The 24128-nt window shown below is 49.3% G+C and overlaps 1 protein-coding gene across 4 annotated transcripts in view; it reads left to right on the top strand.

Moving 5' to 3' along the window:
• The window catches only part of palm2akap2 (PALM2 and AKAP2 fusion), a 475642-nt gene that overhangs the window by 133506 nt on the left and 318008 nt on the right, over nt 1-24128 (top strand). For all 4 annotated transcript variants that reach the window (XM_072517289.1, XM_072517288.1, XM_072517293.1 and 1 more), the window contains exon 5: nt 7226-7356. In XM_072517289.1, coding sequence (XP_072373390.1) covers nt 7226-7356 — 131 coding nt within the window. The remainder of the gene's footprint in view (nt 1-7225; nt 7357-24128) is intronic.

Here is a 24128-nt window from a genome sequence, read left to right on the forward strand (position 1 = left end):
AGCTGGCTTTTTCTTTTATCCAGTTGCAATTGCAAACACTTCTCGGCCTAGTGATTACGGAAGAAAGCCCCTCTTTCCGCAATTTCCACTCAGCCCCAGAGACTGGTCAGCTCTGTACACGATCAGGGTGGGGATTCCCCCAGCCGCGTGTTTCTCAGCGCCGGGTTTCTGATCTCCCGCCGCTTGTCAATGGGATTTCCCATTGAAGCCACCCCACCCCACCGGGAAATCTGTGGGCAGGGGTGAGCAGCCAGCGGGAAAAGAGAATCCCGACGGCCAGGGAATTCCGACCCAGGATAGCCGTTCCATTTTCCGGAGTAGCCATCATTTGCAGTCTATTCGAGGTCTCTGTGTTCCTCCAATCCTGGTCTCGTGCGCATTTCGGATTTCATTGGACAGCCGTGCCTCCAGCAACCTGGGCCCAAGGCTCGGGGAACTCCCTCCCGAGACTCTCTGCCTCCCTAACCACTATTTTCTCCAACTGGATTCTCCAAGAATGGGGCTATGTCCCCCACTTCGGCGTAAAAACGCTGACGTTTCAGATCAGACTTTACGTCAGGATTTCGGCCGGTTGGGACCGGAGCATCACTGGGCGAGCCTCTGGCAATGGCCCCCCAACCGCGTCACGTGGGCTGCGGAGAAGCCAGCCCAATATCTTCTCCTACAAGTCATTCCCTAAAACCAGCCCCTTTTGATCAAACATTCACATCCCCTTCGGGGTGCGGTATCACATTTTATTTGATAGCTCTCCTGCGAAGTGCCTTGTGACATTTTAGCACGCTGAAGTACCTAATAAACACCAGTTTCTTTTTTCTGTCTATCAATTGGATTTGCAAATTTAATGCACATTTCAGATGGAATATGAACAGCTCTGACCTGTTGACTCCGAGCAACTGGAATAAAATTGTTCCTTTCACTGGAGCATTACCTTTACAGCCAATGGAGATGGCGAGGACCCATTAGTCTATGATGGATATAGGAACCCAGAGGGGAAAGAGCCAAGGCTCTATTTTTAAAAGAGTCAAAAAAATGTCTAGTGCAATTCATCATGTATTACAGAATCAGCCATGATCTCATTGAATGGCGGAGCAGGCTCTAGGGGCTACGTAAGGCCGACCCCTGCTCCTGTTTCTTACGTTCTTAGTCCTTAACTAGTTCCACATGGCATTCTTTTCTTTAAATGCTTCTATCAACTGCTTACAGTAATATTTCACAGGCAACGGGAGGGGAATGTGCCTGCCAAACAAATATGTTGCAAACTACTGCAAAATATGGATTTCATTTAAGTCCAACAAACCTTCCAATAAATCTGCTGAGTGGAATGCGAGCATATGCCAACCGATGTCATACTGTGGGTCTGACTGTTAACCAGCGACCATTCAGCTGGCGACAGGGATCATTGTGCTATGAAGGAGGGCTGCTCCAGCGAGGAGCCTGTTCAGGTCAGGTCAGATCAATGGGGAGCTGTCGATGGCACTGCTGTCGACCTCAGAAGCGTTGCTCATATCAAATGGCGAGTCATAGAATCATAGAATTTACAGTGCAGAAGAAGGCCATTCGGCCCACCGAGTCTGCACCGGCCCTTGGAAAGAGCACCCTACCTAATCCACACGTCCATCTCATTCCCACACCTCCACCCTATCCCCGTAACCTTTTTGAAAATGAAATGAAATGAAAATAGCTTATTGTCACAAGTAGGCTTCAAATGAAGTTACTGTGAAAAGCCCCTAGTCGCCACATTCTGGCGCCTTTTCGGGGAGGCTGGTACAGGAATTGAACCGTGCTGCTGGCCTGCCTTGGTCTGCTTTAAAAGCCAGCGATTTAGCCCAGTGTGCTAAACCAGCCCCTGATGTTTTTTTGACACTAAGGGCAATTTAGCATGGCCAATCCACCTAACCTGCACATCTTTCGGGACTTGTGGGAGGAAACCGGAGCACCAGGAGGAAACCCACGCAGACACGGGGAGAACGTGTAGACTCCGCATGTGGGGAGACAGTGACCCAAGCCGGGAATCAAACCTGGGACTCTGGAGCTGTGAAGCAACTGTGCTAACAACTGTGCTATCGTGCTATCTGATTGTGCGGAGGGGGGGGGGGGGGTGACATTGCCTGTGGGTGGGGGGTGTTGGGGACCCTCAAGCGCACTTAGAGATTGGGGCACTCTTTCAAAATGGTGGCTTCATCTCTGAGGACCTAGTCTGGCTGGCGAGTTCAGCTCCTCCATTGCTGAAAGAAAGTCTAAGTGTTGGCTGGACCGGGAAGAAACTCACAAAGGCCCAAAGAAATGACTAAGGGTGCGAGTTACAGGCCCGCGTCCTGTCGGAATCAGAGTGGGACACAGCCGGTAGATCCTGGGAGAGCCCTCCCCGGGAATCCCGATGGCCGTTACGCCTTCCGAGATCTAACCAGATCTCGTGAGACATCGCGATCTGGGTCGCACCCACAATGGGCGGTATCCAGGCTTGCACGGTTCAGTCAGTTTAGAAACCCACTTAGCCGTGCTGACGCTGGATGGAACGGCCACCCGGCATCTACCGGCCTTGCCGAAGAGACCCCAGCCGGGCACTGTTCAGCACGAGACATAAAGAAAAATGGCGGGAGGTTTTGGCACCGTGGGACCGTGTGATGAGAATACAGAGCAATAGAGCTCGTATACAGAACATTCAAATATTTTGTTCTAGCTAACAAGAAAGCAGCAGATATTTAAGTCCCTACATTCCTGAGACTAATGGGGAGGAAATGTTAACCTCCTGAGGATTCTGGTACAGCCGTAAAAGCCAGACACAAAAACACACAAAGAAATAATGGAGGTTTTGCCGTGTCACTCTTCATTTAGCTGTCGCAGAAAGGTTCAGGCTTCATAAAAGCGCAGCCAAGAAAAAGGTGAATCGATCACACAGTTTGTAGCTACACTGAAAAGAGTGGCTGAACGATGCGAATTCGGGGATGTGTTAAATGATACCATCAGAGATAGATTAGTCTGTGGTTTAAGGAGAAAAGCTATTCAAAAGCGGTTGTTAGTCAAAAGCAGTCTGACCTTAAAGAAAGTTTTGGAAGTCGCTGTATCCATGGAATCAACAACCAAAGAAACTCAACAGTTGCGTTAAAGCACAAGAATTCACAAGATGTCGGCTGAAACCCGAACACAAACGCAGACGCGCACTTGCCATAGGTGTGCAAAAACCTGTCACTTAGCAGCAGCTTCTTGATGCAAGGACATTAAGTGCAGAAATTGTGGCAGAAAGGGCCACATTGCACACGCTTTTTGGGAAAAGAAACAAGCCTCAAGCAAAAGATACAGGAAGCAAGAGCCGAATAAAATAAATGACAAGCTGAATCAGGAAAAAGTGCCCACGTGGTACAAAAAGGACGTGAGAAAGAACTTTTTTTAAAAATGTTTTTATTCTCCATTTTCACATTTTCCTTCAAAATGTACACCCCACCCACAAACAGTAAACGGTAACAAATACAAAATCAAGCCCCTTAACAATAACAACGATCCCATCCTCCCACCACCCCAAACAACGGCCCACCTGTCAATATATGCATCCAATAAAACAAACCCTCCCACGGTGGAAACAAAAAACAAAGGAGAAAAAGAAAAGGGAGTCCGGAACCGCCCATGGTCACCATTAACCTATAGAGTCCACGCCCCCACCCACCCCCCCCCCCCCCACACTCAACGCCATCCAACCTCTGAAAGAGTACTGTACATGATACCCAAGAGCTGTAAACAGCACCCCCCACCCCCCCCTCCCCACCCCCCGCTCTCCAACTCCTCCCGTCCACTGCCTCTTGTAAAACTCCTCCCCCCAACCTCAGTTCCTTCCCCCCAACTTTCCACCCCGGCTAGACCACTCGGACCCTGTTCTGCCAGGCTCCGATGGCCGCAACCCCTCCCCCCACCTCACCCCCATTCACTGGCCGGCTTAAACCGGCCAGCGTGGAGGCCCCCGCCCGGGTCCCTTTCCCCCTTGCCCGCCCCTAGGAAAGCCCAGAAATCCCCTTTTTAGCACACAAACCCCGCATATCCACCTACACCCCAAAGGGCCCTCATTTCGAGTGAAAGCCCCTAGTCCAAATATATACAATATTGGCTCCTTTAGCCCATACACCCGCACGCAGTGAATCGAAAAAGAAGAAAATACAGTCATGAGGTTACATCGGCACATGGCCATTTCTCAATTTCTCAGTTCTGCCACAGTCCTTCTGCCTTCGCAAACTCCTCCGCTGCTTCCGCCGTTTCAAAATAAAAGTCCCTGAGCTTGTAAGCCACCCTCAGCTTCGCTGGATATACAATGCCGCACTGCACCTTGCTAATGTACAGAGCCCTCGGCGTGAGAAAGAACTTGATTCGCAGTCCGAAGAGAAACTTTCGTTAAATGTACCAGCTAATGCTGGCGCAACAAACCGATATGGGGTCACTCCATTACTGGACGGTCAGCTGGTGAAGATGGAGGAGGACACTGGGGCAGCCACCTCACTGGTGCCAGAGACTGTGTATCAAGAAAAACTCCAACATTTTGCTCTGAAACCCTCCAAGTCAGTGTTAAAAACCAACACCGGAGAAGCGGTTCCATCAAAGGGCCATATTGATGTAACAGTGCAATTAAATGGAATGACGGCAGATTTGTCCTTGCACATAGTCAAAGGATATTGTCCGACACGAATGGGAAGAACTTGGTGGGAAAGTTCAGGTTAAATTGGGCCGAGGTAAATCTCAAGACAGATTGCGAATGGTCTGCCCAAAATCTTGAAGAAACATGCTCTTGTCTTCAACGGCGAACTGGGAAGCATGAAGGATATCTCGGTAAAGCTGAAGATCAATGAAGAAAGTCAGGCGAGTTGCTTAAAGACTAGGTCATTGCCGTACACAATCAGACCAAACCTTGAGCGGATTAGGCAGAGCCCAGTGTTGCCTGGGCGACACCCTGATTACTGGGACGAATGAAGAAAAACATCTCCACAACCTCTATGCCACACTCCAGAGATTAGCAGATTCTGGATTAAGCGACCAAAAAGGCAAATGTGAATTTTTCCAATTTTCAGTTGGATATCTGAGTCATGTTATCGATGCCAAGGGACTGTATAAGTCACCTTCCAAAGTCAAAGCCATTACCGAGGAACCTCAAAATGTCAACCAACTTCAATCTTTCTCAGGCTTTACTAAATTACTATGGAAGGTTTGTCCCTAACCTGGTTACTATTCTAAAACCCTTACACAATCCACTGTGTCAAAATGTAAAGTGGGAAGGGGGGGGATCAATGTGAGAGAGTATTCATGCAAACCAAAGAGGCTCTACTCAAGTCAGAAGTCCTGACGCATTTTGATCCAAATTTACCCTTGCAGCTGGCATGTGACTCATCACCTTATTGGGTTAGGATGGTGATTTCTCACATAATGGCCACAGGTGAAGAGAAGACAACAGCCTTCGCAATGAGGACCTTGAATAAATCCGAAAGCAATTGTGTGCAAATAGAGAAAGAAGACCAAAGAATCATTGTTGGAATAAAACGGTTCTACCAATTCCTTTATGGGAAGAAATTCACTTTATTGATGGATCATCGTCCACTAACAGTGATTTTTGGACCTCATCCCGGGATTCCATCACTAGCTGCGAGCAGAATGCAGAGGTAGGCATTGCATACATGATCAAGTATCATCAGTCAAACCTTTTTTTTTCTAATTAAGGGGCAATTTAGCGTGACCAATTCACCTACCCTGCACATCTTTGGGTTGTGGGGGTGAGACCCACACAGATATGGGGAGAGTGTGAAAACTCCACACGGACAGTGTCCCAGAGCCGAGATCGGAACTGGGCCCTCAGCGCCGTGAGGCAGCAGTGCTAACCACTGGGCCACCATGTCACCCTATCATCAGTCAAACTTCATGGGAACACAGACGGACTCTCCCAATTACACTTACCAAATAGTTTGCCGGTGAGCAGCTCATGGAGAAACACTGTGAACGCACAACAGCAGGGAATTATATGACATGGGTGGAATGAAGATCCTGAAGCATATTAGTCGTGATTATATCAAGAAGAAGAGAGAGCAGCAGCTCAATCATTTCTCTTCAGGGGAAAGAAGACCGATGAATTAGACATTCGGCGAGCAAACCACGTAGGCACAAATATGTTCGCTATGCGCGGTGTGGACTGTACCTGGGATGAATAAAGAGTCAGAAATGACACTCACTTTCAGTGATTTGGATAGAATCAGAACCTCTGATGCTGCCACCCAAAAGTAATTTGCGCAACTCCAAACTTGCAAGTCAAACGCAGGATGGCGATGAAATTTGGGGGGTTTGGATGACACACACACAGAAGTGGAATTTGGAATTCAGCCTGCCATGCCAGCTATCTGGGTAACTAACAAGGCAAGGGAATAGACAATGAACAGTAGGATACCAGGGAGTACAGAGGACCAGAGGGACCTTGGGGTGCCTATCGAAAGATTCCTAAAGGCAGCAGGATAGGTAGATAAGGTGATTGAGAAGACATATGCGACAGTTGCCTTTATTAGACAAGGTGCTTGATGACCAACACACGCATGATGGGCCGAATGGCATCTTTTTGTGCTGGAAACCTCAATGACTCTGTAACCCCCTTTAATGTTGTAGAATATCCCATGTGTTTTGTAGAAAAGTCATCAGACAAAATTTGATCTGAATTTTTGTTTTAAATAATCTTTACTGTCACAAGTAGGCTTACATTAACACTGCAATAAAGTTACTGTGAAAATCCCCTAGTCACCACATTCCAGCGCCTGTTCAGGTACATGGAGAGAGAATTCAGATTGTCCAATTCACCTAACAGCACGTCTTTTGGGACTTGTGGGAGGAAACCGGAGCGCCCGGAGGAAACCCACGCAGACACGGGGAGAACGTGCAGACTCCGCACAGTCAGTGACCCAAGCCGGGAATCGAACCCGGGTCCCTGCCGCTGTGAAGCAACAGTGCTAACCACTGTGCTACTGCGCCGCCCACAAAAAGAAGATATTAGGACAGATGAACAGAACTTGGCCAAAGAAATAGGGGCATCTTAAAGGAGGAGAGGAGGGTAGAGAGACGGAGAGGTTGAGGGAGGGAATTCCACAGCATAGAGCCCAGGCAGCTGACGGCACGGCGACAGAGAGGTGAGAATCGATGTCTGACGTCATTGGTTTGTGACGTGTTCATTTTGTGGACGAATGTTTTCATCAGGTCTTTCTTCCTTCCTCTCCAGTCCAAAGCCATGAGGGAAAGATGGCTGCTGCAAGGAATCCCTGCCGCGTCAGCTGAGGAAGAAGATGCCAGAATTAGGCAGCTCCAATCGGATGAGAACAAGGCAAAGGGACTGGAGGAATCCATTGGCAGGTCAGACAGGCAGGAACAAATTTAAAAAACCATTACTGTTTAATGATCTGCTTTCCCCCTAAACCAACGAACCAGGATCGCAGAGCTGGGGCAATGGGTTCTGGTTTGCATCACGAAGGGTGTGTTAACACGAGAGTTATAATGGGCGGGATGAGAACATTTGGAGAGCCGTTAAAAATCAAGTGGAAAGCCGGACAAAGGAAGGTCCCCGATCGTAAAAACGGGTGTCGGGAATCTGAAATAAAAACAGAAAATGTTAGAACTACTCAGCCGGTCAGGCAGCATCTGTGGCGAGAGAAGCAGAGTTAACGGGCGGGGCATTCTCCGGTTCCCCCGGCCGCCTGTTCCTTGGCGGCGCGTCGTTCGCTGGCGGCAGGATTCTCGACTCCCGCTGATTGTCAGTGGGATTTCCCATTGAAGCCATCCCATATCACCGGGAAACCCACGAGCGGGAGTGCGTTGCCGGTGGGGTGGGGGGGGATCTCAACGGCTGGAGAATTCCGGCCAACGTTTCAAGTCGATGACCTTTCATCAGCATTTGGAAAAGTAAGAAATATAATGGGCGGGACTCTCCAATAATGGGGCTATGTTCCCGCGCCAGCGTGAAAACCGGCGCCAACGACTCCGGCGTCACCGGAAGTGAGGAATTCTCCTCTTCCTAGGGGGCCAGGTTGGCGCCGGAGTGGTCCGCACAGCTCCAGCCGGCGCGGAACGGCCCGCGCAAATTTGTGCATGCACGGAACGGCCCGTGTAGTTCTGCACATGCGCGTTACGGCCGGCGTGTTTCCGCGCATGCACGGGGGTTCCCTTCGCCGCGCCGGCCCCCGGGCAATATGGCGGAGCCCTACAGGGGGCCGGTGCAGAGTAAAGTCGGCCCCCACGGAACCAGCCCGCCCGCCGATCGGCAGGGAGTCGGATCCCCCTGCCCCCCCCCCTCCAGGACGGCCCCCCGCACACTCACCTGTCAGGCCCCGCCGTGTGGTATCTGAGTAACCTACGCCGGTGGGACTCGGCCAAACCCGCCGGCCACTCGGCCCATCGGGGCCCGGGGAATCGCCGGGGGGGGGGGATGCTGTCAACGCCCCCCCCCCCCCCCGACCGGCGCGGCGGGAATCCCGCGGGCTCCTGAGAATCGGCGCCGGAGAATGGGGAAGCCAGCATCGGGCCGGCGGGGCACGATTCTCGGCGAATAGGTTTTGATCGGGGGTTGGATGGGCCAAATGGTAAAATGAAAATCCCTGGTTTGATCCCCAGCTATGTATGCCAGGCTGGGGATAGGAAGGTTAAAGTTGCCCTGTTTTAGAGAGTTTCCAGGATTCCATCGAAACGTGTAGTAATAAAACCTTCCAAATTGGGTGTGTAGTTGGGGCATTACAATTGAGTCAGAACCCATTGACCGGGGGAGGATAATATCATCCAGGGACTTTCCACTCCTCACCCATCTGGTGGCGATTGGCTCAGTTGCACCCTCATGGATGATTGTTCAAGGCCCATGTGATGCCCCACCTCATCCAATGGAATTACCAGCCAATAGCTGAGGTTCAGGTCGACCTGTGAAGACCAGCCTCTTGGCCACAACACTCAGCTTGTTCAGGGTCTGTGGAACCAAATGTCAATAGGAGTCAGTGTATTTGGCAGAGGAATGAAGGGGCAAAGCCTCTAGGTCATAACACAAGTAGCTGGCAGTAAAAGATAAGTCAATGATTGAATGAAAGGTTTTTGGTGACACAACACCAATGTATTAAACTAAATATACAACTTCAGTTTTTGCAAAATTATTCAAAAATCTTATCAAAGACATATTTTCATCCCCAATTCTATTCCAGTCGTTGACTTTCCAATTCTTGGTTTATGTCCCAAGGATATGGTGGACAGAGACACAAAAGCCAGCAACAAAGGCAGGAAACTAAAGGCCTGACTGTAATCTACATCCATCTGCACAACGCAGGGTCAGAGCAATTGAGTTGGAGAGGAGTTCCCTTGAGCTGATGAAAGACACTGCTGAAAAGAATCCTTTTCCTTTTCCGATCTCTATCCTCTGACACTGGAACACTAATTCCTTCGGAGGACGCCCTCCAAAGTGGTGGGGGTATATTCCCAAACACACTGAGGATAATTTGGTGCTTTTCTACCCATCAAATGAGTCCCGATTGAAAATATGGGGGCAAATTTCCCCCCAAATGTCCAAGGGCAGGATTCTCCATTTGGGAGACTGTGGGCGGGATTCTCTGTGCCTCCGCACCCGTTTTCCGGTGCGGCACGCCCCCCGCCGGCAGCGGGACTCTCCATCCCGGCAGCCGGCCATTGGAGTTTCCCATAGTGGGCACCCCCATGCCGTTGGGAAAGCCGTTGGGCATGAGTGCGATGCCGGAGAATCCAGCCCTATGTTCTCCTGCCAGAAGTGAATTGTTCCTGGTTTGCACGGCCGCTAGGTGCGACACCCAGGAGTAATTCTCTCTCCTTTGCCATGCTAATTAATGCAAGGCAGGGAGCTTGAGCGATTCTGTTACGAATCCCGCTATTGGGCTCCCATTTTGAGCAGGCAGTCGGATACTGAGGTCCAGCGGCTGGCCCCCCTACCCCCCACAACCCAAATCCTGCCCCCCCCCCCACCCACCGACAAGTAGGGGCATCCTCCCCCCTCAACACACTACACCCCATCAAAGACTCCTCATTGGACACCCCATCAGACCCCCCCCTTTAGAGACCCCATCAGATGCCCCAATCAGAGACCCCATCAGACCCAATCAGAGACCCCCATCAAACCTCCACACCATAGTCACCTACCAGAGACCCCCATAAGACCCCAATCAGAGACCCTCATCAGTGATACACCCCCTCCCCCTCAGCCCTCTCTGCCATCAGTCACCCTTGTCTGGAAACTAAAGAGCAGTCCAGGCAGAAACAATGAAAAATCACTGCTTTTTCACTTACCTGTCCCTCATACCTGCTGCCTCAGACAGGGGTGTAGAAAGCAGATGCTGTTACTTCATAGAACATCAAAACCAGATCATAAGGCTTTAAACCCTCTCAGGATCTGAGAGGTTTCTATTCCCTTTCAAAGAGTAAAAGTTTTTCATAGGCAATAATTGACAAGGTAATAGCTTCAAGGCAGCCAGATGCCTGGAGTTTATTTTCACTTCCAATTACGCTTGAATGCATCTCAAACACCCTGCTTTGAACCTAACCACAATATTTATAAACATTTAACTATGATTGACTGCTCCTGATCACACCAAAAGCAATTAAGTACTTTCGGCAGATAAAAAGAGCATGTGAAACTTCTAGATATTCCGGCATGATTCCCATTGCAATCCACCCAAGCTTAGGGCTAGATTCGCTGATTCATCAGCTTCCCCGTTTATGGAAACCCCGCTGGCCTCACGCTGCGCCAGTAAGGCTGCCGAATCCCGGCTCCGACCTCGAACGTGTTGAGCATATTTAAATGAGTTTAGAGAGTCATCTAAATATGCAATTCCAGTTTCCGCCCAGCGAGGGCATTAACCAGATTGCTCCGGGTGCCGCATGCTGAGACTATCGCGCTCTACTTGGCACCCAGCACGAACCCCGTTTAGAGCTCTGCCACTATTCTCTGGGAATAGCGTGGGGAGCGCTGGGCACAACGGGCCATTAGAATTGCGCCTTATATATAGGATTGCGAACAATACAATTGTGGATAGAATGAGGTACTATGCCGAATTTAGATTGGAAGCAAGGGAAATATTACAACTCCGCTTTGAAAAGTAATTTGCTCGTGAAAATGGGCAAAGTGGCCTCCTTATGTGCTGTCCCACCTTCGCGCAAATATATGTACACCTGATTGGGGCTCATCTTTTGAGAGTCCGTCAGGAGAATCATCTGCTGATATATATAGTGGCAGCCACGGCCACAAAGCAAACGGATGAAGAGAGCCTACAGCTGGAGCCAGTTAACGGATCCATCGAACCCACAAGGCTCGAAACATTTCAGATGCTTGAAGTGGGGCCGGACAGGGCTGACTCTTTGCACGCTGTGTTTATGTAATTCCAGAAGAAATGAAAAAAGAACTCCGGTCTATTAAATGTCCTGTTTAAGATGGTGTCGGAGACATGGAATTAGTTTAAATAAAATAACCGGGTGGCTTGATTTGTTTAGATTAGGGATAGCGACGGCGAGTTTAATGGAATCTAATCGTGGCTGCAATGGGGAGGCCGGGGGGCCTTGGTGGAGAGAGTTTTCCTGGCCATTTTGTGCACTTACGAACCAGCTGGGCTGTTTCATCCATCGAACGCTCACATAAAAATTTACACAAATAATATGATTTAGCTTTAAGTTTAAACACATGAGAAGGTATTCCATTCAGAACATCCATCAGCGCCCTGCCAAAGGTCATGTACTGCCAGCTCGATGGTGGATTCCACAACTTATTCAATCATCAGAAAGGATGTACAAAAACTAACTTGCATTTACTAAAGTGGCCTTCACAGCCTCGGGACATCCCAAAATGCTTAACGACCCAGCAAAGTATTTTTGAAGGGACATCACAGTTGAGGCAGCCATTTTGTGCATAGTGAGCTCTCACAAACAGCAATGAAATAAATGACCCGGTCATCCATTTTACGGTGTTAGCTGAGGGGGTAGATGCTGGTCGGGACACCAGGAGAACTCCCCCTGCTCTTCTTTGAACAGTGTCGCAGGATCTTTAAATTCCACTTGCGATACAGGGAATGCTTTGATTTACCATCTCTTTTGTTTCTTTTTCTTTTTTTAAATAAATTTAGAGTACCAATTATTTTTTCCAATTAAGGGGCAATTTAGCGTGGCCAATCCACCTAGCCTGCACATCTTTTGGATTGTGGGGGACAGACCCACGCAGACACGGGGAGAACGTGCAAACTCCACACAGACAGTGACCCAGGGCCGGGTTTCGAACCCAGGTCCTCAGCGCTGTAGGCAGCAATGCTAACCACTGTGCCACCGTGCTGTCCCCTTGATTTAGCATCTTACCCACCAGTCCCTTATAGAATTTACAGTGCAGAAGGAGGCCATTCAGCCCATCGAGTCTGCACCGGCTCTTGGAAAGAGCACCCTACCCAAGGTCAACACCTCCACCCTATCCCCATAACCCAGTAACCCCACCCAACACTAAGGGCAATTTTGGACACTAAGGGCAATTTATCATGGCCAATCCACCTAACCTGCACATCTTTGGACTGTGGGAGGAAACCGGAGCGCCCGGAGGAAACCCACGCACACACGGGGAGGACGTGCAGACTCCGCACAGACAGCGACCCAAGCCGGAATCGAACCTGGGACCCTGGAGCTGTGAAGCAATTGTGCTATCCGCGGTAGGTTCAGGTAGGTTCAGGTAACTAGCTGAGACAGCAACCCAGATTATGTTCTCAAGTCCCAAAATTGGAAAGTGACCCTAATCCTGAGGTAACAGTGCTCCCACGAAACTGCAGCTGACACCCCACTGGGAACTTTCAATCATCTTTCTCCCTCTCTCCAAAAGACAGGCAGGGAAATTCCCACAATACTGGGGAGGTGGTGTCGTCGTGGTATTGTCTCTGGACATGGGTGGCGCGGAAGCACAGTGGTTAGCACAGTTGCTTCACAGCTCCAGGGTCCCAGAGTCGATTCTTGGCTTAGGTCACTGTCTGTGCGGAGTCTGCACGTTCTCCCCGTGTCTGCGTGGGTTTCCTCCGGGTGCTCCGGTTTCCTCCCACAGTCCAAAGATGTGCAGGTCAGGTGGATTAGCCATGCTAAATTGCCCTTAGTGTCCAAACCGGTTGGGTCGGGTTCCTGGATTACGGGGATAGGGTGAAGGTGTTGGCTTAAGTAAGGTGCTCTTTTCCAAGGGCCAGTGCAGACTCAATGGGCCGAATGCCCTCCTTCTGCACTGTAAATTCTATTATTCTAGTAATCTAGCGTACCCAGGATAATGCTCTGGGAGCCTGTGTTCGAATCCCGCCGAGGCAAATGGAAGAATTTGAATTCTGTACAAATCTGAAACTATTGTCGATTATCGTAAAAACCCATCTGGTTCGCCAATCTCCTTTAGTTTAGGGAAGGAAATCTGCCTTCATTACCCGGTCTGGCCTACATGTGACTCCAGACCCACAGCAATGTGGTTGAGTCTGGAAATGCCCTCATGCAAGGCCAATTAGGGATGGGCAATCAATGCTGGGATGCCCACGCCCCACGAAAGAATAAATAAAAAAATAGATTTAGTGTAGATTGAGCTCCTAGCAGGGAGTGTTCCAGAGAATCGCTGCTAAATGGCCTCCTTCTGCACTGTAAATTCAATGATAATCTATGATTAATCTAGGACAAAGGTTCGGCACAACATCGTGGGCCGAAGGGCCTGTTCTGTGCTGTATTTTCTATGTTCTATGTTCTATGTTCTAAATGTTGTAGACCTATCTCTGATCCAGGCTGTGTTCCACAGGTGGCATTTCCAAGGTGCCAGTAGCGTAAGCATCAAGAATTATGTTACCGTCCCTAGTTCAACGTAAAGTCGCTGCCTCTGAGCTGGCGGTTCCGGGTTCCCGTCCCACTCCAGAACTCGATGGTCATAACTCGGCCAAACAGGTTGAGCGCGTCAACCTGCAAAACCTTTCCACCACACAGCAATAGCGGGTGGTGAGAGTGGGAAAGATTCCAGGTCAGCCACGTGATGGAGAGCAAGTTGAAGACTCTACCATCACTATCCGTAGCCACATGTCGGAGCGTACGCTGCCACAGCGACTCGGACTCCCCGTAAGGCTCATTTAAACATACAGATCGTGCCGGGCAGAGCGAGTCGGGTGACTCACGGTCGGCCCGATGCCCGGCACAGAGCCTGATTTGGGGCTCGCACGTGACTCACCCGTTGCACCCAAATCTGCACCGGGCACAACGGGGCCGCCGAACTGCGAACTAAATACAGGTTACCCGTAGTCGGTTTCTCTTCTACATGTAGGCCGGGATTCTCCGGGAGTTCGCCCCACCACCGCTGCCAGCGGGAACGGGGAATTTGGCGCCCAACCAAATCGGAGAATCCCAGCCGGTCACCACAAAACTCGCCAGGTAAACAGTGCAGGCAAACAACTGGACTTCCTGCGCCAAAGGTCAGTGAGGTTCAAACCGAGTGCAGTGATTGGATTCACTGATAAAGGAAACCTGATCTGCGGGCCATGGTTATTTTTCGCAGAGCTTACCTTGACACCATTCTAATTCGATTCGCATTGTTGGAATTACTTTCATTTCTATGTGCGGAAGAGCCTAAATTAGGCTCACATATTGTTCATTGATGCGCGTTGCGTGGTTTGCGCGGTGAGCCGTTACGATCGGCAATGCGTGGCCTGAAATGGTGGGAGCTGAGTCAGTCGCAACTTACAAAAGAGTCTTGGAAAGATTCTTGAAGGGGGAAAGTTTTGCTGGGCCGTGGGGAATGAGATGGGGAAGTGGAGTTGGGTCAGTCAATGGCGGGAGGCCAATGTAAGAAATCCTCCAGGCACATCCAATCAGATTCAGCAACCCTCGGCCAACACACACACACGTCACAGACCACAGCACTACAGCCTATCTGACCCTATCAGATTCCATGTTGCAGCAACGGATGCCATCTTACCTGCTTGTGCGAGGCATTGGGCAGCACGGTGGCACAGTGGTTAGCGCTGCTGCCTCACGGCACCAGGGACCCGGGTTCAATTCTGACCTCGGGTGACTGTGCGGAGTCTGCACGTTCTCCCCGCGTCTGCGTGGGTTTCCTCCGGGTGCTCCGGTTTCCTCCCACAGTCCAAAGATGTGCGGGTTAGGTAGCGTGGCCATGCTAAATTGCCCCTAGGTGGGGTTACGGGGATAAGGCGGAGGAGTGGGCCTAGGTAGGGTGCTCTTTCAGAGGATCAGTGCAGACTTGATGGGCTGAATGGTCTCTTCGATGATTCTATGATTTGTAGAATAGCTTGTCAGTACCTCATTACCTCCATTGCAGGAAACCGCTAGTCATGGGTCTGTGAAGACTTGCCAACGATACTTACTGAATATATCATGATTCCAGTAAACCATTGCGACCCAATAATGAGATACTAACCCCTTCTGCTGCATGGCTGACAAGCAACATAGCACAATCCTCTGATTTAGAGCCACGATTTGAGCGAGGCTTTGCGGTTACTGTGCGATCATAGAATCATAGAATTTACAGTGCAGAAGGAGGCCATTCGGCCCATTGAGTCTGCACCGGCCCTTTGAAAGAGCACGCTACCTAAGCCCACACCTCCACCCTATCCCCATAACCAAGTAACCCCACCCAACACTAAGGGCAATTTTGGACACTAAGGGCAATTTATCATGGCCAATCCACCTAACCTGCGCATCTTTGGACTGTGGGAGGAAACCGGAGCACCCGGAGGAAACCCACGCACACACGGGGAGAACGTGCAGACTCCACACAGACAGTGACCCAAGCCAGGAATCGAACCTGGGACCCTAGAGCTGTGAAGCAATTGTGCTAACCACCATGCTACCGTGCTGCCCTGGAGAGTAATAAATCTGCTGGAATAGACAACAATGAAGTCAGGAGAGCATATCAAACCGTCTGTGAGGAAACCTGGAGAGATTTCAACCGTCTGACTTTGGTGGTGTATTCTGACTGGGAATGGCCGTCAGCTTCCTGATGGAGGGAATGCTGCTTGGATGCTCCGAGGGCAAAGTTAAGGAAAAGTTGTCTGTAGCTCATTGGTATCACATGACACCAGACGGACGAATTGGCTGCAGATCAGAAAGGATGGGTTACACTCGCTGAGCGAGGCCATCCTTCAGAAACATGTGCTGAGGAATGTTTATAACATCAGCCAAAGTCAGTGGAATGTAATGAGCTATACACATCGAACTTGAGCAACCTGTTAGGGACTGGCTCACCTGGAGATGGTTGACATGTTTTTTATGTTTGGACATCCCATAACCACGGGGAGTTTTGCAAATATGAAAGAAAGGCTAGTATTTATTTAGTGTCTTTCACGACATCAGGCCGTCCCAATGCACTTTTCAGCCAGCGATTTACTTTTGAAGTCTAGCATGATTTCACGTAGGAATGATAGCAGCCAATTTGCACACAGTACGGCCCCACAACAGCAAGGCGATAAAGACCAGACACTCTGCTTCAGTGATGTTGGTTACAAGATGAATATTCCTTGGGACACCGGTGAGAACTCCCCTGGCTCACCTTTGAAACAGCTTCAAGAGATCCTTCGCTTGAGGGCCTCAGTTTAATGTCCCATCTGACCGTGCAGTACTCCCTCAGTACTGTCCTGGAGTGTCAGCCTAGCTTTTGTACTCGAGTCGCAAGAGTGGGACTTGTACCCACAACCTTCTGACTTACAGGCATCAGCGCAGTCACAGTAAACAGAACATTTGTGATTTGGAAAGGGGATGGGGGGGGGGGGGAAGGGGTCAGGGGGTGCATGGCAGGATACAATTGGCATTTGTCCAGTTTCTAACTAGTCCAGCAGCATAAGTTTAGTATTTATCACTACTTGATCATAGGATTGTGGAATTTCACAGTATAAAAGACGGCCATTCGTCCCATTGAGTCTGAACCAGCTCTTTTATTGAAGAGCAAAGCAGTTAGTCCTACACGCACTTTTTCTGTAAATCCTTAGTCTTAACCAGCAAAGCAGTCACCACTTTCGCAATACGGCACATTTAAAACTATTGCTGGTTAAAGCTCGCAACCAGTGGTGATTTAACAAAAACTGGTCAGGTTGGTGACAAACTAGCCAAGGACAGCTGGTAACTCATCAGGATGGTAAAAGTAAAGAAGTGCAGAGGGTAATAAATAGTTAGTGTGGTGAGTAACTGGTGAGAATAGTGAAACAATAGTCAGTGTGGTGAGTATCTGGTGAGAATAGTGAAAATCTAGTCAGTGTGCAAGCATCTGGTTGAGAATAGTGAAACAATAGTCAGTGTGGTGAGTATCTGGTGAGAATAGTGAAACACTAGTCAGTGTGGTGAGTATCTGGTGAGAATAGTGAAACACTAGTCAGTGTGGTGAGCATCTGGTTGAGAATAGTGAAACAATAGTCAGTGTGGTGAGTATCTGGTGAGAATAGTGAAACACTAGTCAGTGTGGTGAGTATCTGGTGAGAATAGTGAAACACTAGTCAGTGTGGTGAGTATTTGGTCAGAATAGTGAAACAAGCATCTCTGCCGTTCCCGCCGGCACAGTACTCCACCAGCCCCATGGTTGTAGCGGCTCTGAGAGTCTGGGGGCAGTGTAGGAGACATGTGGGAGCGGAGGGAGCATCGGTCTGGTCTCCTATCTGTAATAATCACCGGTTTGCCCCGGGAAGGATGGACGGGGGGTTTCGGAGATGGCAGAGAGCAGGGATTGAGAGGATGGGAGATGTGTTTATAGAGGGGAGCTTTCCTAGCCTGAGCGAGTTGGAGGAGAAATTTGGATTGGCGAGGGGAAATGAGTTTCGGTACCTGCAGGTGCGGGACTTCCTACGTAGACAGGTCTCAATCTTCCCGCTCCTACCACCAAGGGGGATACAGGACAGGGTAGTTTCCAGAGTGTGGCTGGAGAAGGGAAGGTCTCCGACATCTACAGGGAACTCATGGGGTCAGAGGAGACGCAGACCGAGGAGCTGAAGGGCAAGTGGGAAGAGGAGTTGGGCAGAGAGATAGAGGATGGTCTCTAGGCAGACGCGCTGAGTAGAGTCAACGGGTCCACAACATGTGCCAGGCTCAGCCTGATACAGTTTAAGGTTGTTCAGCGGGTTCACATGACAGTGGCCCGGATGAGCAGGTTCTTTGGGGTAAAAGATGGGTGTGCAAGGTGTGCGGGAGGACCAGCGAACCATGTCCACATGTTCTGGGCATGTCCGAAGCTCAGGGGATTCTGGCAGGGGTTTGCAGATGTCATGTCCACGGTATTAAAAACAAGAGTGGCGCTGAGTCCAGAAGTGGTGATTTTCGGGGTGTCGGAAGATCCGGGAATCCAGGAGGAGAAAGAGGCAGACGTTCTGGCCTTTGCTTCCCTGGTAGTCCGGAGATGGATATTATTAGCATGGAGGGACTGAAAGCCCCCGAAGTCGGAGACCTGGCTATCGGACATGGCTAGCTTTCTCTGTTTGGAGAAAATCAAGTTCGCCTTGAGAGGGCCACTGTTAGGGTTCGCCCGGAGGTGGCAACCGTTCGTCGACTTCTTCGCGGAAAATGAATCGTCAGCAGAAAGGGGGGGGTTAGTTTAGCTTAGAGTAGGGGGTTAATAAAGGTTGGACCTGTAAGGGAGGAAGACGGCTTTTGCACTATGTTTATAGATTCATGTATATTGTTTATTTTGTTGTTGTTGTAAAACCAAAAATATCTCAATAAAATGTTTATTAAAAAAAAAAGAAAAGTGAAACACTAGTCAGCATGGTGAGTATCTGGTCAAAATGGTGAAAATCTAGTCAGTGTGGTGAGGATCCAGTCAGAATAGTGAAAATCTAGTCAGTATGATGGGTATCCAGTCAGAATAGTGAGAATCTGGTCGGTGTGGTGAGGATCCAGTCAGAATAGTGAAAATCTGGTCAGTGTGGTGAGGATCCAGTCAGAATAGTGAAAATCTAGTCAGCGTGGTGAGGATCCAGTCAGAATAGTGAAAATCTAGTCAGTGTGGTGAGGATCCAGTCAGAATAGTGAAAATCTAGTCAGTGTGGTGAGGGTCCAGTCAGAATAGTGAAAATCTGGTCAGTGTGGTGAGGATCCAGTCAGAATAGTGAAAATCTAGTCAGCGTGGTGAGGATCCAGTCAGAATAGTGAAAATCTAGTCAGTGTGGTGAGGATCCAGTCAGAATAGTGAAAATCTAGTCAGTGTGGTGAGGATCCAGTCAGAATAGTGAAACACTAGTCAGCATGGTGAGTATCTGGTCAAAATGGTGAAAATCTAGTCAGTATGATGAGTATCCAGTCAGAATAGTGAGAATCTTGTCAGTGTGGTGAGGATCCAGTCAGAATAGTGAAAATCTGGTCAGTGTGACAATGGAGAAGAAAAAGTAAATGCCTAAAAATGGCAACTGTGAAACGGTGTTGTGGACTAAATGGAGAAACGAAATGCCGCTCAGTCTCTAATCTGTAAACTTTTCTCTTGGCATCTGTGGTTTGATTAAATATTTTTATCAAGGTCACTTGGTGGCATCGCCACTGCTTTCTCCGTCTAAGAACAATGCCTCTGCTCAGTTGAAGAATTCTATTTTTAGTCGCATAATGGGTTGCAGATTGGTAAGGAACTGGGAGCCAGAGGAAAGAAAAGCGGCAAGTCCTGGGAAAGCAGGATGCAGACTCGAGCTCCTCTAATGGAAGCTCGGGCAACGTATTTATTTTTTTGTGCGGCTCAAGTGCAATTGAACGGATGTTTTCTCTTCCACCCTCCAAGCAAAATCCTTGCCGTGGGTCAGCTCTCTGCTGAGTGTTGCACAGATCGAAAGGACTGACCTCCACTCCATCCCGAAGCCCATTCGTAGGGCACAGGACCTGAATAATTTAAAATAAAAGCATCGCAAAACAAAGTAGTTATAACATGCTTGCTGGTTTATTCTTTGTTTCTGTTTGCCTGTGTTATTTTCACACAGGAACTTCAATTCAAAACTAATTTAATGTACACGAGCATACAGAGCACAAGACAGAAGCAGTCCCTTTGCCCCAATGTTCTGGCCTTTATTAGCCCTATGAGCAGGGTCCTTCTAATTTATATCTACCATGTGCTGAGATTTTGGGATGGATTCTCTGGCCTCCCAGCCGCCTGCTTCTCGGCAGCGGGAGGCAGCACGCCCTTCGCTGGTAGCGGGAATGTGGGTCTGGGGTCCCCTCAGTGAGGCCGATAGATGCCGGGTGGCCGTTCTATCCAACTTTTGAGCTCCTTGTGGGTGGGATCCAGATCATAATGCCTCGCGAGATCTTGTTAGATCTTGCGAGGTGAAAGGGCCGTCGGGAATCCATGGAGGGACCTCTCAAAGGTTCTACCAGCCGCTTCCCATCTCGATTCCGGCAGAACGTAGATCACACCCTTAGCCCCCCCAAACGGTGAATCCTGCCCCTGATATAGACCCCTCGAGATACAGTAAACAACCTACATCATTCTAACCTCTCCCACTTTCAGAATTGTAACACTTCTATTGTCTCAGTCTGTAACCTGTGTTCTGATAATGTAGAAGTCTCAGTTGGCTTCAAGCACTATTAGGCGCCCGGTGGATGCAAGGATAGGAATGAAAAATCAAAGGTTATCCAGCAAGTTCAGTAAGAATTACGGTGTGGTGTATCTTGCGGCAAAAATAGAATATGGCTTTTGCCTCTTTAAAAGTAACTTGTGGCAAAGAAGATCTGTACAGTGAATTACTGCACAATGTGTAGATTCATAATAGCCAACGCCATTAAATTAAGTTACCCACGGCATGGTAGCACAGGGGTTAGCCCTGCTGCTTCACAGCGCCAGAGTCCCAGGTTCGATTCCCGGCTTGGGTGGAGTCTGCACGTTCTCCTCGTGTCTGCGTGGGTTTCCTCCGGGTGCTCCGGTTTCCTCCCATAAGTCCCGAAAGATGTGCCTGTTAGGTGAATTGGATATTCTGATTCTCCCTCAGTGTACCCGAACAGGCGCCGGAGTGTGGCGACTAGGGGCTTTTCACAGTAACTTCATCGCAGTGCTAATGTAAGCCTACTTGTGAGACTAATAAAGATTATTATTATTGTCCACGTGAATGGCTGTATTTGCTCATTCATGCCAAGTAAACTTACCACAGAAATTTTGGGTTTAGGATTAACTGTCCGTGTACCTTATAATGAAGCGATTAGAGCCTCCATCATCACCGTCCATATAACAGTCGTGTATGTTGCCACAGCAACTCGGTGTCCAGGAGTGGTCAGAAACTGGTTTGACTCGGATTCACACTATTTTCTCCTCTGTTCATTCCTTTATTTTTAATTCTGATTGGTTCGGGAGATAGACTGCTGACTCCCTCGTTCGCTGAGTTCCCCCAGAAGCCCACATGCCCTCATTGCACTTCCAGTAGGTTATCGCACAAAGAAAATCTATGCTGAAGGGTGAGGGCAAAAAGTCTGACGAATGGAGAATAGCACGAGATGCCCACTCCAGCACAATCTGAACCATAAAACCAGAAGGCACAGCAGCAGAAGTAGGCCACTTGGCCCATCGAGTCTGGTCCTCCCTTCAGTGGGACCACGGCTGATCTGATATAATCCTCAACTCCACTTTCCCGCCTTCTCCCCATAACACTCGATTCCCTTGGCGATGAAAAATTGCTCTCCGTCCTGATCAAATCAGGCCAGCATTCAATTCGATTTTGATCTTCCCTCCACATTCGCTGGTGTCACTCAGACCTGCCGATGTGCTGAATCTCTGGTCCTCAACCGCCGTGAATCAACAATCACCATCCAGGGAACCAGGATGTGAAGGAGGGGAATTTCTCAGTTGGTCGCCCTCACTTTATAAACCTTTGTTGAGGGAAAAGATCGTGAATAGAGCTCGATAAAAATAATTCTTCCTTGACTCACTAATCACTCGTGATCTCCCAAACGAATGAACACACAACAATACGAGAAGTAGGAGCAGGAGTCAACCACACGGCCTGCCGAGCCTCCTCCAACATTCAACACCATCATGGCTGATCCCGGGGTTCAACTCCAATTCCCGGCCCGCTCCCCATATCCCTTAATTCCCTGAGGGACCAAAAACCTGTCTATCCCCAGCCTTAAATGTATTCCACGATGGAGGACCCACAATCCTCCAGGGTAGAGATTCGTGACCCTCTGGAGAAACATCTCCTCATCTCTACCTGAAATCTACGGTCTCTTGCCCGGAATCTGTGCCGCCTGCACCCCCTCCCAACACCACCCCACCCCCCCCCCCCCTCCCCCCCCCCCTCCCCCCCCCCCCCCCCCCCCAAGCTTCTCGGTATTCACCCGATCGAGTCCCTTCAGAACCTTGCACATTTCAGTGAGATCACTGAGACAATTATGGGAAATGTTCAGAATGCAAAGGGTTAATGTCATATCATAATTAACCACTAGATGGCGCTAGATATAGAACTATATAAAGCATTGACTCACAGACCTGGGGGAGAAGTCTGGAGAGGAGCAGTGAGAGAGATCAGCGTACAGTTATAGATAGAGTGTAGACACTAGTGTTAGTAGAGTGTGGATTCTAGATTATTGTTTACTGTAGGAGTAAGTGGTCGAGCTTTAATTAGTAGCGTAAATAAGTGTTAGCTTCATCAATGAAGCAGCACGGTAGCACAAGTGGATAGCACTGTGGCTTCACAGCGCCAAGGTCCCAGGTTCGATTCCCCACTGGGTCGCTGTCTGTGCGGAGTCTGCACGTTCTCCCCGTGTCTGCGTGGGTTTCCTCCGGGTGCTCCGGTTTCCTCCCACAGTCCAAAGACGTGCAGGTTAGATGGATTGGCCATGATAAATATTGCCCTTAGTGACCAAAAAGGTTTGGAGGGGTTATTGGGTTGCGGGGATAGGGTGGCAGTGAGGGCTTAAGTGGGTCGGTGCAGACTCGATGGGCCGAATGGCCTCTTTCTGCACTGTATGTTCTATGTTCTACGAACTTAGCTTCTGTGGTCTTTGTGAACACTACGACATCCATCCTGATAACAGAATCGCAAAGAACACCACAATCATCTCTCATTCTTTTAAACTCCAGAGCGCAATTTCCCCAGCCTCCCATCACAAGGCTGTATTCATAAACTCCGAACTGCAAACCCGGTTTATTAAGAGATAAAAGAAAAGAAAAGAAAGAGTAAACTGCAGGTTTCACTGGAAATTTAATACACATACTCATGTTTCAGGGTCACAGTATGTCTTTAAGGTCAGCTTTAAATTTCTCCTCTGGATGCAAAGTTTAAAAGTGAAACCGAACACCCACTGACTCCCTAATTAAACTCTGGCTCGAAAACTGCGGAGGGAACTGTAAAAAACTCCACTCTTCATGTTGTCATCAGGCAGCGTCCCCGCTTCGGCACGTCAATCCTCACCAGCATTAGACACTGCGGTTGTGATGACTGCCAAAAACAGACTCAACAATCTCAAACAATTAGTCTGGCATTTCTTCACGTTTTACACCTTTCACAACACAGCAATCAGCGGACATGTTTAGTCTTCCACTGACAGATCAAACGGCCTCGCGTGCTGCTTGCATCCATCATTCTCTCAGAGATGGCAACGCTGAAATGATCCACCTGCCATGCCCCTGTCCAGGGCCGGCATTCAAAATGTAACTAAAGACCATCAGGGAGGAGAAGGAACTCGTCTCTCTGTGAGCAATGAACAATGGGAGTCCAATTCTGCTGCCACTCCAGTTAAAGTGATCGCAGGACAGTCCAGGCACAAACGCATGTTGAGAATTAAAAAGTCAATTGACTTTTGGCCGCTTTCCAAATTTTCCATCCTGACGGAAAATCCTGCCCTTGGAGTCTTTATTGGCTTGAAATAAGGGTTTGAATCCTTGCTTCGGGGGAACAGGAAGCAGGGATCGGCATTGTTTCCGGGTCACCAACCAGCCGCCAGGGGTGGGGCTGCGGAGGAGGAGTGGGGGGGGGGGGGGGGGGGGGTGGATGGAAATAGTCACACTTTGGGATATTTATTGAGCGGCCGTACTTGACGTGGAGGCAGGTTCCTCGCCCAATTTCGTGTCGCAGAAGGGCTTTCGAAGCTGGAGGGGCAACCAGAGGTCCAGCAATGGCGGGTTGGTAACCGTGCACCCAGGCGCCCTGCTCACCAACCGATTCAAACACTTCAACTAAAAACAC

Source organism: Scyliorhinus torazame, chromosome 9 (genome assembly GCF_047496885.1).
Source record: "Scyliorhinus torazame isolate Kashiwa2021f chromosome 9, sScyTor2.1, whole genome shotgun sequence".
NCBI lineage: Eukaryota > Metazoa > Chordata > Chondrichthyes > Carcharhiniformes > Scyliorhinidae > Scyliorhinus > Scyliorhinus torazame.